The sequence below is a fragment of the Rhinatrema bivittatum genome, chromosome 18 (assembly GCF_901001135.1).
Source record: "Rhinatrema bivittatum chromosome 18, aRhiBiv1.1, whole genome shotgun sequence".
Taxonomy (NCBI): Eukaryota; Metazoa; Chordata; class Amphibia; order Gymnophiona; family Rhinatrematidae; genus Rhinatrema; species Rhinatrema bivittatum.
The window spans coordinates 18281433-18295623 of NC_042632.1; the positions used below are offsets into that span (position 1 = coordinate 18281433).

Below are 14191 nucleotides of genomic sequence, written 5' to 3' on the forward strand. Positions count from 1 at the left end.
CCTGCCCAGATACCCTCCCCTATTACAATGACCTTCTTTGCATGCGATTTGCATGCATGAATAGTGCAAATCACATGCAAAGAAGGTCATTAATAGCAATTTGCTGCAAATATTTTATCGCGGTGGACCAAAAAGGTAGTCCGCCGAGGTAAAATAGCACCACCCTCCTCGGGAAGTGTTATATGTACAGCAGAGTGCCCGGGACCCTAATGCGGGTTCCAAGGCTCCCGCTGCACATTTAGAGTGGATGTAAAAAAAAAAACCTGTGGCCAAATGGGGAGGTTGAGTGGGGGCCAATGCTGACCCCCGTTTCAACCCGGGCCACCAGTTGAGGCAGCCCCAATTCCCCCAAAATTTAAAAACAAGTTCTAATAATGCGGTGGCAGCAGTGACCCCCCTCCCAAGTCTAAGCTCCCCATGCCCACTCCCCGAAGCGCACGCAGTTCAATTCCCCCCACCCCCTGTGGCTGAGGTAAGGTCAGGTCATCGCTATTTTGGAAAATGGCACCGAGCAGGATGGGTGCATCCATCCCCAATGTGGGATCCAGGTTAAGGTAAGGTGGGATCTGGGGGGGGGGGGGGGGGGTGAGGGATGCTGGCCCTTTTGTTTTTGGAGGGTGCAGGTAGGAGATATTTGGGGGGCCAGGGGATGTGTCAGGAGGACCAGGTGTATTGAGCTGTAGGGGCAGGGGGTGGGGTATTTATGCAATAGGGGGGGCCAGGGGATGCGGGTGTTGATTTGTCAGGAGGGCCAGGCATATTGAGTTTGTGGGGGCAGGGGGTGGGGTATTTATGCAATGGGGGGGTCAGGGTGGTGCTTTAGGGGGCCAGGGTGTTGATGGTTTGAGGGTGCCAGGGGAATGGGGTGTATTGTGCTGCCTGTGCTTTGGATAGGGAGTGGGTGTGTGGAACGAAGACTTGGGGGGGGGGGGCCACTACTGCCGCAACATACATTATTGGAATTTATTTTTTAATTTTTGGGGCCGCCTTGATCAATGGCCCTGGGTTGAAATAGGGATCAGCACTGACTCCCGCTCAACCTCCCCATTTAGCCATGTTTTTTTTGGGTTTTTTTGCCAGTGGCCCTTTAAAACAAAGGCATTCTTGTGAGGTTGGCGCCACCATTGCATCAAAGGACCAGTCGCCGCATTCTTTTGTGTCGCGGTGTTTGGCTGCAACACAAAATAATGCACTGTACTGCTGCAATGTTTTTTTGGGTGGAGGGGGCCCCACTGTCATTGTGACACACTCTCCCTTGATAGTGGGACCCCCTTCTGTGAAAAAGCACCACGATTTGATGAATCTAGGCCTAATATTGTTTGGCCAACATGTAGCAGACAATCTGATAAAACATTGATTTACATAATGTCATAGGGCATGGTGATACTAAGTATCTTGTTACCTCAAAAGATTCTAAGCTATCTACTGCTGAAAAACTGCAGCTTTGATTTTAGCCATTTCTGGTGGTAGTGATCCAGTATGTGAATGGGATGTTAAACTTAGATCCCTTAAAAAAATGTTTGCCACATGCTTACAGACTATATTGCATGCAGTAATGTGTACAAGACGCATGTACACAGCATGCATACAGTAGGTTTGTGTTTGTGTAAGGTGAAGGATGTGATGGGGCACCACTTGCCATGGGCATTTTTCATATAAACCATCCTTGTGCTGTTATATAATTAGGAATGCCAATTCATTAAAAAGTTACTATGAAGCATATCGGAATATGCTGCAATCTATTTCCCTGATAACTATTATGTTAAAAACAGAACACTGTGACAAATAAGACCCTCCAGGCTGTGCCACTCTGAGTTCCTCAATTAGTGCAATATGACAAATGGTACATGATTACCAGCCTCACCTTCACTTTCCTATCATTAAGAATCTTCAATGTTTGCCTCTTGCTTTCTACTCTCGTTTCCTGTAATATGCATCCTGGAACGTAGTGCTGCCCGGCTGTGTTCTAGAGCTTCCGTTTTATCAGACCTTGATTATTGCATATACCCTTGCATTGCTTGAAGGTCTCCATCTCATCACCCTTTTCCTTCCGATGACACTTATGCACTGCCCCGACTCCACAAGTGCTTTCCTCTTTTTTTCACGCTTGTCCTGCTTCCACCACAGCTTGTCTGTTTCTGTTACTAACGCTATTAAACTGCCAACTGGTGGTCAGTTTGCAGATTCACAGCTTCTATTGTGTTCAGTGCAGCTGGCTGTAAAGGGTTAACCTCAGACTTCAGAGGGTATCTGGGTCTTTTTGCTGGTGGTTCTCTCTCAACTGCCAGCAACAAGCAGTGGCTATTCTGGTCACTGTAATCTTCAGTTTATGCTCAGTATGATTCCGTTATTTTCTGTACATGTCATTTAAGTTTGGCATTGAAAAAGTCTGTAAGGACAGAGTTAAGCTTTCTGTTTAAGCCGTGTACAGAAAACATATAGCAGAGATAGAATATGCACCATTTTAGAAGGTCACTTCTGGTTGGACTCTCTTTCCTCTCTCTCTGGAGATGCAGCCTCTGAAATATTCTCAGTATTCCTGATAGTGTCTCACCAATGATTTGCATGGAGGTATTGTCACCTTTACAACGTTCCTGCGACTCCCCACTATAAAGTCATTGCATACACGTCAAATAGCCTGACAATGTATCTATTTATTTATTTATTTATTTAAAAACTTTTATATACCGGCATTAGTAAGCATACATCATACCGGTTCACATTGTAACTAGTAGGCTGAAATTACAATCAACGGGGAGGGGAAACCGGGAGGAGTATACATAGAACAGGAAGGTAGGAATTAAAGCAATTAACAGGAGGGGCAGGCTATTTACAGGTATATACAAGAGGCTTATCTAGATTAGGGCTAGAATTTGGGATGTCCTCAGAGTTTCGGCTTTACTATTCACCTCCTTGGTGACTTGAGGCAAGTGATTTTATGTCACGGTGCCTCAGTATCAGTCACTGGTAATGTTCCGATTTTTCAAACTGTAAAGTGCTTTGTCGTCCCCTTTGGACATGCTATAAAGTATAAGAGAATCCTCACATCACTATTACAGTACAACCTTATATCCTGAGAACATTAGAGGAGCCAGACAATTTTTCTGTAACAAACCATACTGATGGGAACAGCAATTGTCTCCTTAAAGCAGGGAGCCGGAGGTGCGCTCAGTGTACAAGGTTTACATCACAATTATGAATGTTTAGAATATTTAATTTTTCTGTGTCTCATAAATTAGGCTTTATTTTTACTACTGACTCAATTAATGTTTGTCCCCTACCCTACAACTTGTGCAAAGCTGGGGCTATGAAAACAGTAGCACGACACAATCTTAAATATGCACCTAATGTAACAAAAAAAAAAAAAAAGGGTTGCTGAAGAATGGGATAATGTTGAAGCTTTCTCTGTGACATCCGCTTACACTGCGGACAAAACAGCGTGGGCCGGCTCATTATTTAGCTGGGCATACTGTGTGCGCCAAACGTAAAGCTATTAATTCATTTACAAATTCAAAGTACCAGCTTAAATTCGGAATGCAAAACAAAGCTCAACCAAGTACATTATTTTGAAAAGCAAATCTCTGGCGGGAATAAATGCCCCCCCCCCCCCAAAAAAAAAGACAAAAACCAAAGACTGTGAGAGAGAAGGTGGTGGTTCTGTGCACAGAAGGGATTAAAGCAAGACTACATTCTGGATGAAATCTAAATTAAAACTAAACTTCTGTCAATCTAAAATCAGAATCGCTTCTCAAGTTCTCCCAAACGTTTCATTTCAAACAAGTCTTCCGTTATTAATTTAGGAAAGGCCAAATGCATAATTTATTAGCAATACTGATTCTATATACCTTTTTAAGTAAGGTCCCCCGAGCGTCGGAATGAAAATGCATTATGCTAATTTGATTAGCTGTGCACACAAAAATGGCCTAACCATGTGAATGGAGAAACGTCCTTATGTCCATCATCTTAGAGATCCTGTTCATATAGCTTGGGGAAGAGGGGGGGGGGGGAGAGAGAGAGGAGTGGGTGGTTCACACTTCAGAGTTTGAGTACCGTCAATACACATATAATTTGGCCTGCCAAATCCCAACTTGTTATCTGGCTCTCGGAACATAATTAGAATTCACTCTTCTTGACTTTGAATCCCAAAAGGGTTGCCCACTTCCAGGCCACATCTATCCAACTGGTGTTGAACTTCTTAACTAAATATATGTGATTGATTCCCCATGCACCTACTTCCTTACTTCTACCTACTGTATCCTACTTCTGATCCATTGCAACGTACCTTATATTGGGATGTGTCCATTGCTCATGTACTCAGTGACTTCTTACTTTATATACTCTGCCTTGAGCCTGCCTTTAGGAAAAGGCAGAATATCAAATGCTTATGAATAAATAAATAAATAGGATATATACAGGGCATCCTTAGTTGCAGAGGACTATGGGGAAAGCCACAGATCAACGCTGTGCCAGAAAGTAAATAGCCTCTTGTCTTTATGTGCTGACATATTCTCTGTTTCCATAATTTTGATTGGCACCTGCAAAATGTTTGTTCATATTTTGCATTTGTTTGGGTTTTTTTCTTTTTTAAGAGGTAAACTTGTTTGAATGAATTGTATAAAATCAACTAAATCTTATCATGAATTATCAATTATTAAAAATGTATTTCCCATCTCATTCAGCTTCTTGTTGTTCTGGGTGGATTACAACTGAACATAAACAATAACAATCAGAACATTTAAATAAATTAATAAATAAATACATACAAGACATAATAGGACAACTCAACAAATCCAACACCTCCCTCTTTATTAGTTACAGACCAAGAAATTGTGCTCGTAAATGGGTTGTGTATATGGGTTTTACATGACACAATTTCAGTGATCATTTTAAGAAAAAGCCTACCTAAATAAGCACCCCCCCCCCAATGTACAAATTATAAGTTGGTCAACTTCCCTGCAGTTAGGGGGGCAATTTTCCCACTCTATCCCACAAAAAAAAAAAAATGCACCCATTGCAATGCAATTTAAGTAGGATTTGACATGCTCCTTACTACCGCCACATGTATCCCAAAACATGTTTCAGAATAGACCATCCTAGTGCAAATGGAAATAAACTTATGTGAAGCATGTGTGAGCATTTGTTTGATGGCATGTCTAAGTTGAGGACTCTTACACTGACAACACCCCACCCCACACTACACTAGAACTCTGCTCCTTGGCAGCCTTTCAGGTTTTGCTTATTGTGGTCACCCATGCAGTCTAGTGCCATCCGTGCCTCTGTGGCACCATTCTGGCTGAGAAGGGCAAACCACTTAACCTCCCCACTCCAACAGAGAGCCATAAGATATTAAGGACTGCAGGAAATTCTGCCCAGGCACAGCCCCTAGTGAAACTCAATGTACTGTATCTCATGTTGGCCAAAGCAACAGAGGAGTAATTAACTGGTATCGCTCAAACGTCTGCCATGTGTCAGGAGAAGAGTGACAAACTCCTAGCACGGCAGGATATTCTACAGGTCCCCGTTAAGCAGTGGTCCAAAGATACCAAGGGGAAACAGCAGGGGGCGTGGAGACACCCTGTATGGACTACAGTTCCCAGAATCCCAGAGCGGCAGGGGAAGGCTCCTAATCAGAAGGAGGCTGAGGTGACGGCCGAGGGTAATCTGGAGGAATTAGAGGCAGCTGAGAGCATGCTGTGGGAAGCAGAGGGTGTGTCCAGGAGTGAGGAAGAAAGCTCAGAGAGCAGTAGCATGGAGAGTGAGGAGGAGATGGACTGGGAGCTGCCTTCCGAGGATTCATCTGCGTCTGACATGGAGACGGAGTGAGGGTGTCCTGCAGCATTGGTGTTCCCTGGTTTCACTACACACTTACAAGGAGGACAAGGTTGATTACCGCAAGAGATAGAGGTGAGACAGGACGGGGAGCACAACTATAGGGGAGAAGGGGTGAGTTGATGCTGGATCCCCACGCTGGGTAGTCAGTGCAAGGTTAGAAGCCTGACTACAGACATTTCGGTTTCAGTGCAGAGGCAATAGTGAATTGCAATTTCTGCCCAATCTTAGGAAAGAAAAAAAAGACCTGGATTTTTGATAAACTATTATATGTTTGTTTGTGAATCCTTCCTCAGTGGAGGAGGGGGAAGAACTGATAATTGCATCTCGGTGAGAGCTCAGGAAAAATACCTGACTGGAGGAGGGCCAGTCCGAGACAGAATGGGAAACCTCATTCAAAAGGTTGACTCCTAAACTGTTTTAAAGAATTGCCAGAACGTCTGAATTTGCAGCAGAGCCCAGCCGTTTCAGCCTTGCTGCGATGCCTAGAGGGATGACAGCCCTGTGAGTGAAGGAACTACATCTCGCTGGTGAGAACTCCAGAGGTGCCCGCGACACATGCCATGAATCCTTCATTCTGCTTGGTCAATCAGGGTCCATACCAATGGTATACTGCAGTTTCAGCACAACACTTCAATCTTCATTTAATATTTTTTGAAGCTTTGAGTAATGAGAAAAGCATGTTTAACATCACTTCATATAGCCAGATCGCAAGTATTCAAAGAGTCAAGCTTATAGGACAATTAAGGTCCCTTCAGAGGAACGGGGTAGAAAGAATAGCTTATCAGGCTAACAAATATTTAAAGATGCCCCATTTTTTCTTCATTAGTTTGATAGATCCGTAGTGGTTTCAAAAGTCAGTATCTTTAAACATTTGGTAGCCTTAAAGGTTTCATTCTCCTCCTGTGAATGTTATTGTCTTTAACAGTAAGTGATTCCTTGCGGGCGACACGGTTCTCGGTTTGCTCACCTGGTCTCCAGTGGCACATTGCTGTTGAGCACCCAGCTGTCCTGGAGCTGCACGGACTCTGGGGTTGTGGCCAGGTCATTGGGCGCAGGAGGCGGCGCATGGATCTGGTTCCGCCGGTTCGTGAGGGAGTTCCTGTTCAGGGAGTTGGCGGAGGAATGGTGATGGGACAGCGTGTGGTTGTGAGGGGGTGGAAGAGGTGGCCTCAGCGTGGACTGGCTGTGATGGTTTGGAGGGCCTAAAGAAAGACAGAAATAAAACATTTGTTTGCAATATTCTCTTTCTTTTGATGTGTTATAGAAAAAAAAGAATACCAGAAGTCCAAGGGTAACACTGAAGTTGCATTACAGCGGTTTAATTAATAATTTTCAAGTTAATAAGTTCAATTGACTAAGAGAAGGAAAATGCATTAAGTAAATTAAGAATGTATAAAACATTTCATTTTACAGTTATTCTGGAGGATAATTATATAGAGGGTAATTTTTAACAGTGTGTGAATTTCAGCACACTTACATAGAGTATATTTTATAAAGTATATGAGAAGAGCCACATGGCTTATAAAATACTGCATAACTCTGCCCCAAAAATACACACATAAGTTTCAGAACATGTACTTTTTTAATGCAGGAAGCCCCAGACTTTCTATATATATTTTACAAAAGTCTACACATATAATTTACACAAGAAATAATTGTATCACGTATGTATATTTACCGCCATTTACACATGAAGACGGGCATTTTATAACGTGACATGACTCTAGGGATGTGAATCGTGTCCTCGATCGTCTTAACGATCGATTTCGGCTGGGAGGGGGAGGGAATCGTATTGTTGCCGTTTGGGGGGGTAAAATATCGTGAAAAATCGTTAAAAATCGTTAAAAATCGAAAAAATCGGCACATTAAAACCCCCTAAAACCCACCCCCGACCCTTTAAATTAAATCCCCCCCCCCAAATAACTTAAATAACCTGCGGGTCCAGCGGCGGTCCGGAACGGCAGTGGTCCGGAACGGGCTCCTGCTCCTGAATCTTGTCGTCTTCAGCCGGCGCCATTTTCCAAAATGGCGCCGAAAAATGGCGGCGGCCATAGACGAAAAAGATTGGACGGCAGGAGGTCCTTCCGGACCCCCGCTGGACTTTTGGCAAGTCTCGTGGGGGTCAGGAGGCCCCCCACAAGCTGGCCAAAAGTTCCTGGAGGTCCAGCGGGGGTCAGGGAGCGATTTCCCGCCGCGAATCGTTTTCGTACGGAAAATGGCGCCAGCAGGAGATCGACTGCAGGAGGTCGTTCAGCGAGGCGCCGGAACCCTCGCTGAACGACCTCCTGCAGTCGATCTCCTGCCGGCGCCATTTTCCGTACGAAAACGATTCGCGGCGGGAAATCGCTCCCTGACCCCCGCTGGACCTCCAGGAACTTTTGGCCAGCTTGTGGGGGGCCTCCTGACCCCCACGAGACTTGCCAAAAGTCCAGCGGGGGTCCGGAAGGACCTCCTGCCGTCCAATCTTTTTCGTCTATGGCCGCCGCCATTTTTCGGCGCCATTTTGGAAAATGGCGACGGCTGAAGATGACAAGATTCAGGAGCAGGAGCCCGTTCCGGACCGCTGCCGTTTCGGACCGCCGCTGGACCCGCAGGTTATTTAAGTTATTGGGGGGGGGGTTCGGGAGGGTGGGGGATTTAATTTAAAGGGTCGGGGGTGGGTTTTAGGGGGTTTTAGTGTGCCGGCTCACGATTCTAACGATTTATAACGATAAATCGTTAGAATCTGTATTGTATTGTGTTCCATAACGGTTTAAGACGATATTAAAATTATCGGACGATAATTTTAATCGTCCTAAAACGATTCACATCCCTACATGACTCTGCTTAGGAAAATACTTGTGTACATTCTTTTAAACACCAGTTTGCCAATAGCTCCACTAGTTCACCCACCAGTTCATCTAAGACCCTCCAACACTTCACAATGACCCGACACCACAACACAGATCCCAAGACTGCAGATGAAACTGCAATCTCAGTTCCACTACTGAAAAGCATACATGCATGCATGCACATGTACTACTGACAAAATACTAACATGTGTAAACATTCAAACCCTACCCTGGAAAACCCCTAAACCTCATTTATTCATGGTAACATTTACATGCATAATTCAAGCTTTTACAACTTCCCATTTTATGCACTGAAACCTTTTGAAAATTCACCACAAAAAGACAAAATGTAAGAAGTAATGCAGATTTATTACTACAAACTGAAAAGGTCCATACAGTCCTGGTGATCTGTTTTCTAAGCAATGATGCATTTCTATATTCTTAAATAGTTACGAAAAGATTAAAGGATTTCACAAATGTCCCAGCCTTGAACTCCTATAGCACTATTCAATGTATGAAACACTGTAAAACACATATAAGAGTAAGAGACAGTCCCTTCCCGTAGAGCTTACTATCTAATCAAGACAAAGGTACTGAACTTCCTTTAGCAAGTGATAGGCTTACAACTCATTTAGAAGTGATTAAAGAAATCCTGCAAATATACACACAGAGACAGGGGCACCAATATGATAATGAAGCAGGGCAAACTGGCCTTTGTGTGAGAACAGAACAGCCACACATCTGTGCGATTTCTGCAAGCTGCCGAAGAAATTGACATCCTTGCGCATGTCTAACAGTTTTAGCCTGAGGACTCTCAAACAAGCCAATTCAACTACACTTTTATCTTTTGCCCTTACAATTGATTGTTAGATAGGTGCCAATATGTAAATGATAATCTTAAGAAAATTAAAACAACATCACAAATGATTGTTTCAGAGGTCTGTTAGATAAAATCATTGAGATCCCACTTTTTTTTAATTCCCATTTTTAAATCATTTCTGAAAAAAGCTCAGCCATTAAGTAACTTTAAAGGAGGCATATAGGGGTCTATATATACTAACCAGAGATAAAACCAGCATGGAAACATGAGCTTAACACCAGCAGTACATCAGATGCACGATGCAAAACATATGAAATGAATGAGATGCAGAAGGTGGCAGCCACTGACACTCTGACCTAAGTGTCCTGCGAGTGCGTTCGAGCATTGGTAGCACCATTTTGATTTGTTGCCACAGCTGGCAGGAGGAAAACTGGCTTCCTGTTGCCATCACAGATTTTGGGGAGTGAATTTGGTCTTAGGGTGGGGCGGTTATTGCCTACATACAGTCAGCTTTATTTCCATACTGGAAAAAAATGAATTTGTAATTTGCCTCACAAATCTGCTACATTTTTTTGAAGGGGTTAAAAAACATGTGGACAAAGGTGAACGGGTGGATGCGGTGTGTTTGGATTTTCAGAAGGTGTTTGACAAAGTCCTGTGTGAGAGTTTCTAAGGAAACTAAAAGTCATGGGATAGGTTAGGAGGTGCCGAGTCTGGGGGATCATTAGGGTATGAGCAGAGAGTGTGAGCAGAGATGTGGGAGAGTGTGAGTGTGAGAGGAGGGGAGGGGGAGAGGGAGCGGAGGGACAGCAGATCTCACATTCTATCAGATCCTGGAGCCTTTCTTCCTCTCCTTTCTCCCCAGAACATAACCCAACCCCTTTTATTCCTTCCCCTTCCTCAGTCTGAGAAACTCCCCAACCTCTCCCTCCTCATCCCAGATTCCTCTCTCTCTTCCTCAATGTTCCCCATCTTCCATCCATCCCAACCCTAGCTCTCATTCTCATGTCCGCAGCAGTTTTTTCTTCTTATAAGCTTCCCGCATCCCAAATCCTCTAACCTTCTTACCCCATTCCTAGTTCTGCTGCCTTCCTCTCCTAATCATGGTCCTCCTCTCTCTCCAACTTCTTTTCCCCATCCCTGAGATCTTCTCCTTGTACTGATACTTGAGATCCCCTCTCCTCATCCAGTAAAATGTGATCCTGGTCTTAAACCTGGGCTTTTTAAGTCTGTATGATATAGACTACCTGCTACCTGATTTTCATTTAACCTCCACCTGTGTGAAACAAAAGATTTGCCATTAAGTCAATGACAGATGGCATAATATGGTCTGTGTTCCTTTAAGCACTGATCATTTCATCAGAGGATATCCAGTGGTATAAAAAGTGAGACCTGCAGATTGTGAGTGACCATTTTCTTACACACTTTCTTGCTCAGCATATTTTTGCCTGCTTACTTTGTTTGCTCCCCTGTGCAGAGACCAAGGATGGTAATATGTTTGTCCATAGAGGGAGTAAATCCTATATTCAGCTTCTAGGCTTAAGGTCTAGCATCTTTTGGAAGAGTCCCTAGAAGGAATAATGGGGACACCAACAAGGGAACAACCTGTCTTTTGAAAGCTTCAACATAAGAACATAGAACTGCCATGCTGGGTCAGATCAACATCCATAGAGCCCAGCATCTTGTCTCTGATAGTAGCTAATCTGGGTCACAAATACCCAGCAGATCCCTGATAATTGAACTCTTTCTTATATTTCACTCCTGACTTTTCCTTCAGAAACTTACCGTACTTGATCCTTTTTTGAAACACACTATCATTTTGTGTTAGGGCCTTAATGCTAACACAGGTGTTAAATAGTGCAATGAGAGAGAGAGACACTCTGTAGACACCAATATGTAACTTTACTATTCATACCACTGTAAGAGGGGGCACTTTTAACTCACGGCGAGGTTTGATGGGATGGTTTTACATACACAGTAGAAGGTACGCCAAGCAAAGTTGACATCGCTGAAGATTTTCTGCTGTTTGAATTGATGAAAGGTACAAGAGAAGTTGATTTGTACAATGCACTCTCTACCTAGCTCTAGATTGTTGGATAAAGCTAATGTTTACTGTAGTCATTAAGAATGATGCACCTTAGTACACGGCAGACATGCCAAATCTCCCGCCTTCTGCAGAAGACTCCTTTCTTTGATGGGTTCCTTCCCTCAGTCTTGCTGGAGAAACCCGAACTTCTGACCCATGAAAGAGTCGAGAGCCCGGCCACATTCCTGTATCTGTGCATGCCTACATTTGTAGCTGTGTACGTTGGCTGCAAACAATACGGAGAGCAGGCTGGGGAAGTATGATTCAACCAGTGGAGAGAGAACTTGATCAAGACTCACAGTCTCTCTAACTGCCAGGACCTTCAGAGGAACATCAACAAAACTTCCCCACACCAAATGCTGAAGACTGCAGGTAATGAAGCCAACATTTTGAATGCTGTAAATGCTGCTCGGAAAGAAGGGCCCAGCAGAGAAGGACTCTGCTTACAGCTGACCCAAATGGCTATCAGTAATTGCTTTGCTCTGGGGATGGGATGGGGAGTAGAAGAGAGAGGGAAGAACTCTACCATTGGCAGCCTCAACAAAACCCAATCCTTTGCAGTTTTTTTCTGTCTTCATCTATTGGATGAGTTGATGGGGGGGTAGAGGTAGAAACATGAGAGATGAATTGCTTGGGGAGGAGGAATGATTTTTTACTCTGGGCTGGAGGAGGTGGCAATGAATGAGATCCCTTGCTTTGGGGGAGGGGGGAGACGTGAGGGATGAGTTGCTTGGGTGGAGGATTGTGAGAACTGAGCAGTGAATCAGTAGCTCTGGAGCAGGACAGGTGATGTGTGCTGAAAATCTTCCTCTTAAAAATTGTTTTCCCTTGGCAGCTCTGACATAGGTCCCCATGATGTAGGAAACCAGTGAAAATGTCTGAGCCAATTAAAGAGCATGAATAGTAAAGCAGGACGATCAAAGCAGTCAGGAGATGGGCAAGGGGAGGGGAGAAGCATCAGCATGCAGGGGCAAAGGGAAAGGAGAAGTGACACATGGTGGAAGGTAGGGAGAAAGGAGGAGCAGCACGAAAGTTAACATTTATTCAAGTTTCCCACTCTCAGCAACTGCTGGAATTATCTATTTGGTGACATTGAAACTGCCTGACATTACTGCATTTCAGCAAATAAAGTAGAGGGCCATTATAATGTGAACTGCTGGTGTTTTGCTTCAAAATCAAAAATCAAGAAAGGGTGACTTGTGATACTGTATTAGGGAAGCAAATGTTTTGGGGATGCACGCAGCATACGATAGGAAGCAGAAAGCTGTTACACCAGACCTGGGATTACCCCAGTCCATCTCTGGACTTCTGCTCCCAACTTTCTGAGTAGCATTGGGAGAGAATGTGGGGGTCTAGCGCTTGTAGTTAGAGTAGGGCTGTCAGCTGTGCTTGAAGCTCTTGCTGGAGGTTTGATCTTGTGACTTAATAACTTTTAAAGGCTGGCCTTACTGATAGCATCTTGGAAATAGAGGTTTATTTCCAGAAAAACAAAATGCAGCAGGGCACATTAACTTCAAAGGCAGCAGTATTGAAAACTCACTAGTAGTTCTGTGAATCTTATTTTTAAAGAAGTAATGTGTTTACTGGATTTTTATGAATTTTAAATGGTATATGTGGGTGTTATGTGGGTGTTTTCATGCCAATTCCATTACCGGTAATTTAAAAAGAAAAACCGGTGTCCTATGAAAAAATGACTGATGTATCAAAATGCTTCCTTTAGACTACAAAAATGAAATAAATGTATTTATCTGAAAAAGGTCAGATGCCTATTAATTAACATCTTTGCTCATGTTATTTTTTTCTAAAATCTTGCACTGCCAATACTAGTTTGACTATAGCCTCCAAGAATATATGAAACTCATGGGAGGTTATTAAGATTGTCTATTATTTCAGAATTTCCCTTTCAGATTTCTTTATGACTTTTCTCCAGGGTTACTTGCAGTAGTGTCCTATAGAATTGCCTTTAACTCCTAAAAACTCCAGGGCAATCCTGGAGGGTTGGCAACCCAAAGTAATGGACTGGGAACCTGGAGACCCGAGTTCAAATCTAGCTTCCTCCTTGGGCAACTCTCTTTGGGGCCAATTTACAACAGCCCATGCATGTATTTGTAAGCCTGGTCTTGGGGGGGTCTATGAGTGATTTCTGAGATCTGCTAAGCCTCTTTCTTCCCTCCTAGGAGGAGGGGAGCTAAGCTTGATACTCATTCTGTCTAAGAAACTTCTTCACAGGTTGGAGTAAGAGGATTGTCCTTTGTGGGAGTCAGAGGGAAGACTGCCTGACAGGGCAAAAGGTCCCAAGGATTGCTGTCTGAGGAAAGCATTAGCCAGAGGCTCATCTGTTTCTATTTAATGGAAGAGAGAGAGAGAGAGAGAGCTGCATCCAGGAGCAGGTACCAGGGGACGTGCCTGGGGTGAGTGAGCCTGTCCCAGAGTACCTACCTGCCAGGGTGTGCGGCCCTGCTCTGGACTAAGACTGTGGTAAGCTTAATAGACTTTATTTCTCTGTACTGCTTGTGCGCTTAACCACAGTGTACCTTCTTTAATATTTTGTTCGTCTTCGGTCAAGTCACCAATACAAGATTTTATTTTTTTGAATAGCCACACCAGTATCTCCCATGCAGG

At 43.8% G+C, this 14191-nt stretch overlaps 1 protein-coding gene across 1 annotated transcript in view; it reads right to left on the reverse strand.

The window, feature by feature from the left end:
• The window catches only part of TENM2 (teneurin transmembrane protein 2), a 2776334-nt gene that overhangs the window by 622003 nt on the left and 2140140 nt on the right, over positions 1-14191 (reverse strand). The window contains exon 7 of the mRNA XM_029583832.1: positions 6800-7034. Coding sequence (XP_029439692.1) covers positions 6800-7034 — 235 coding nt within the window. The remainder of the gene's footprint in view (positions 1-6799; positions 7035-14191) is intronic.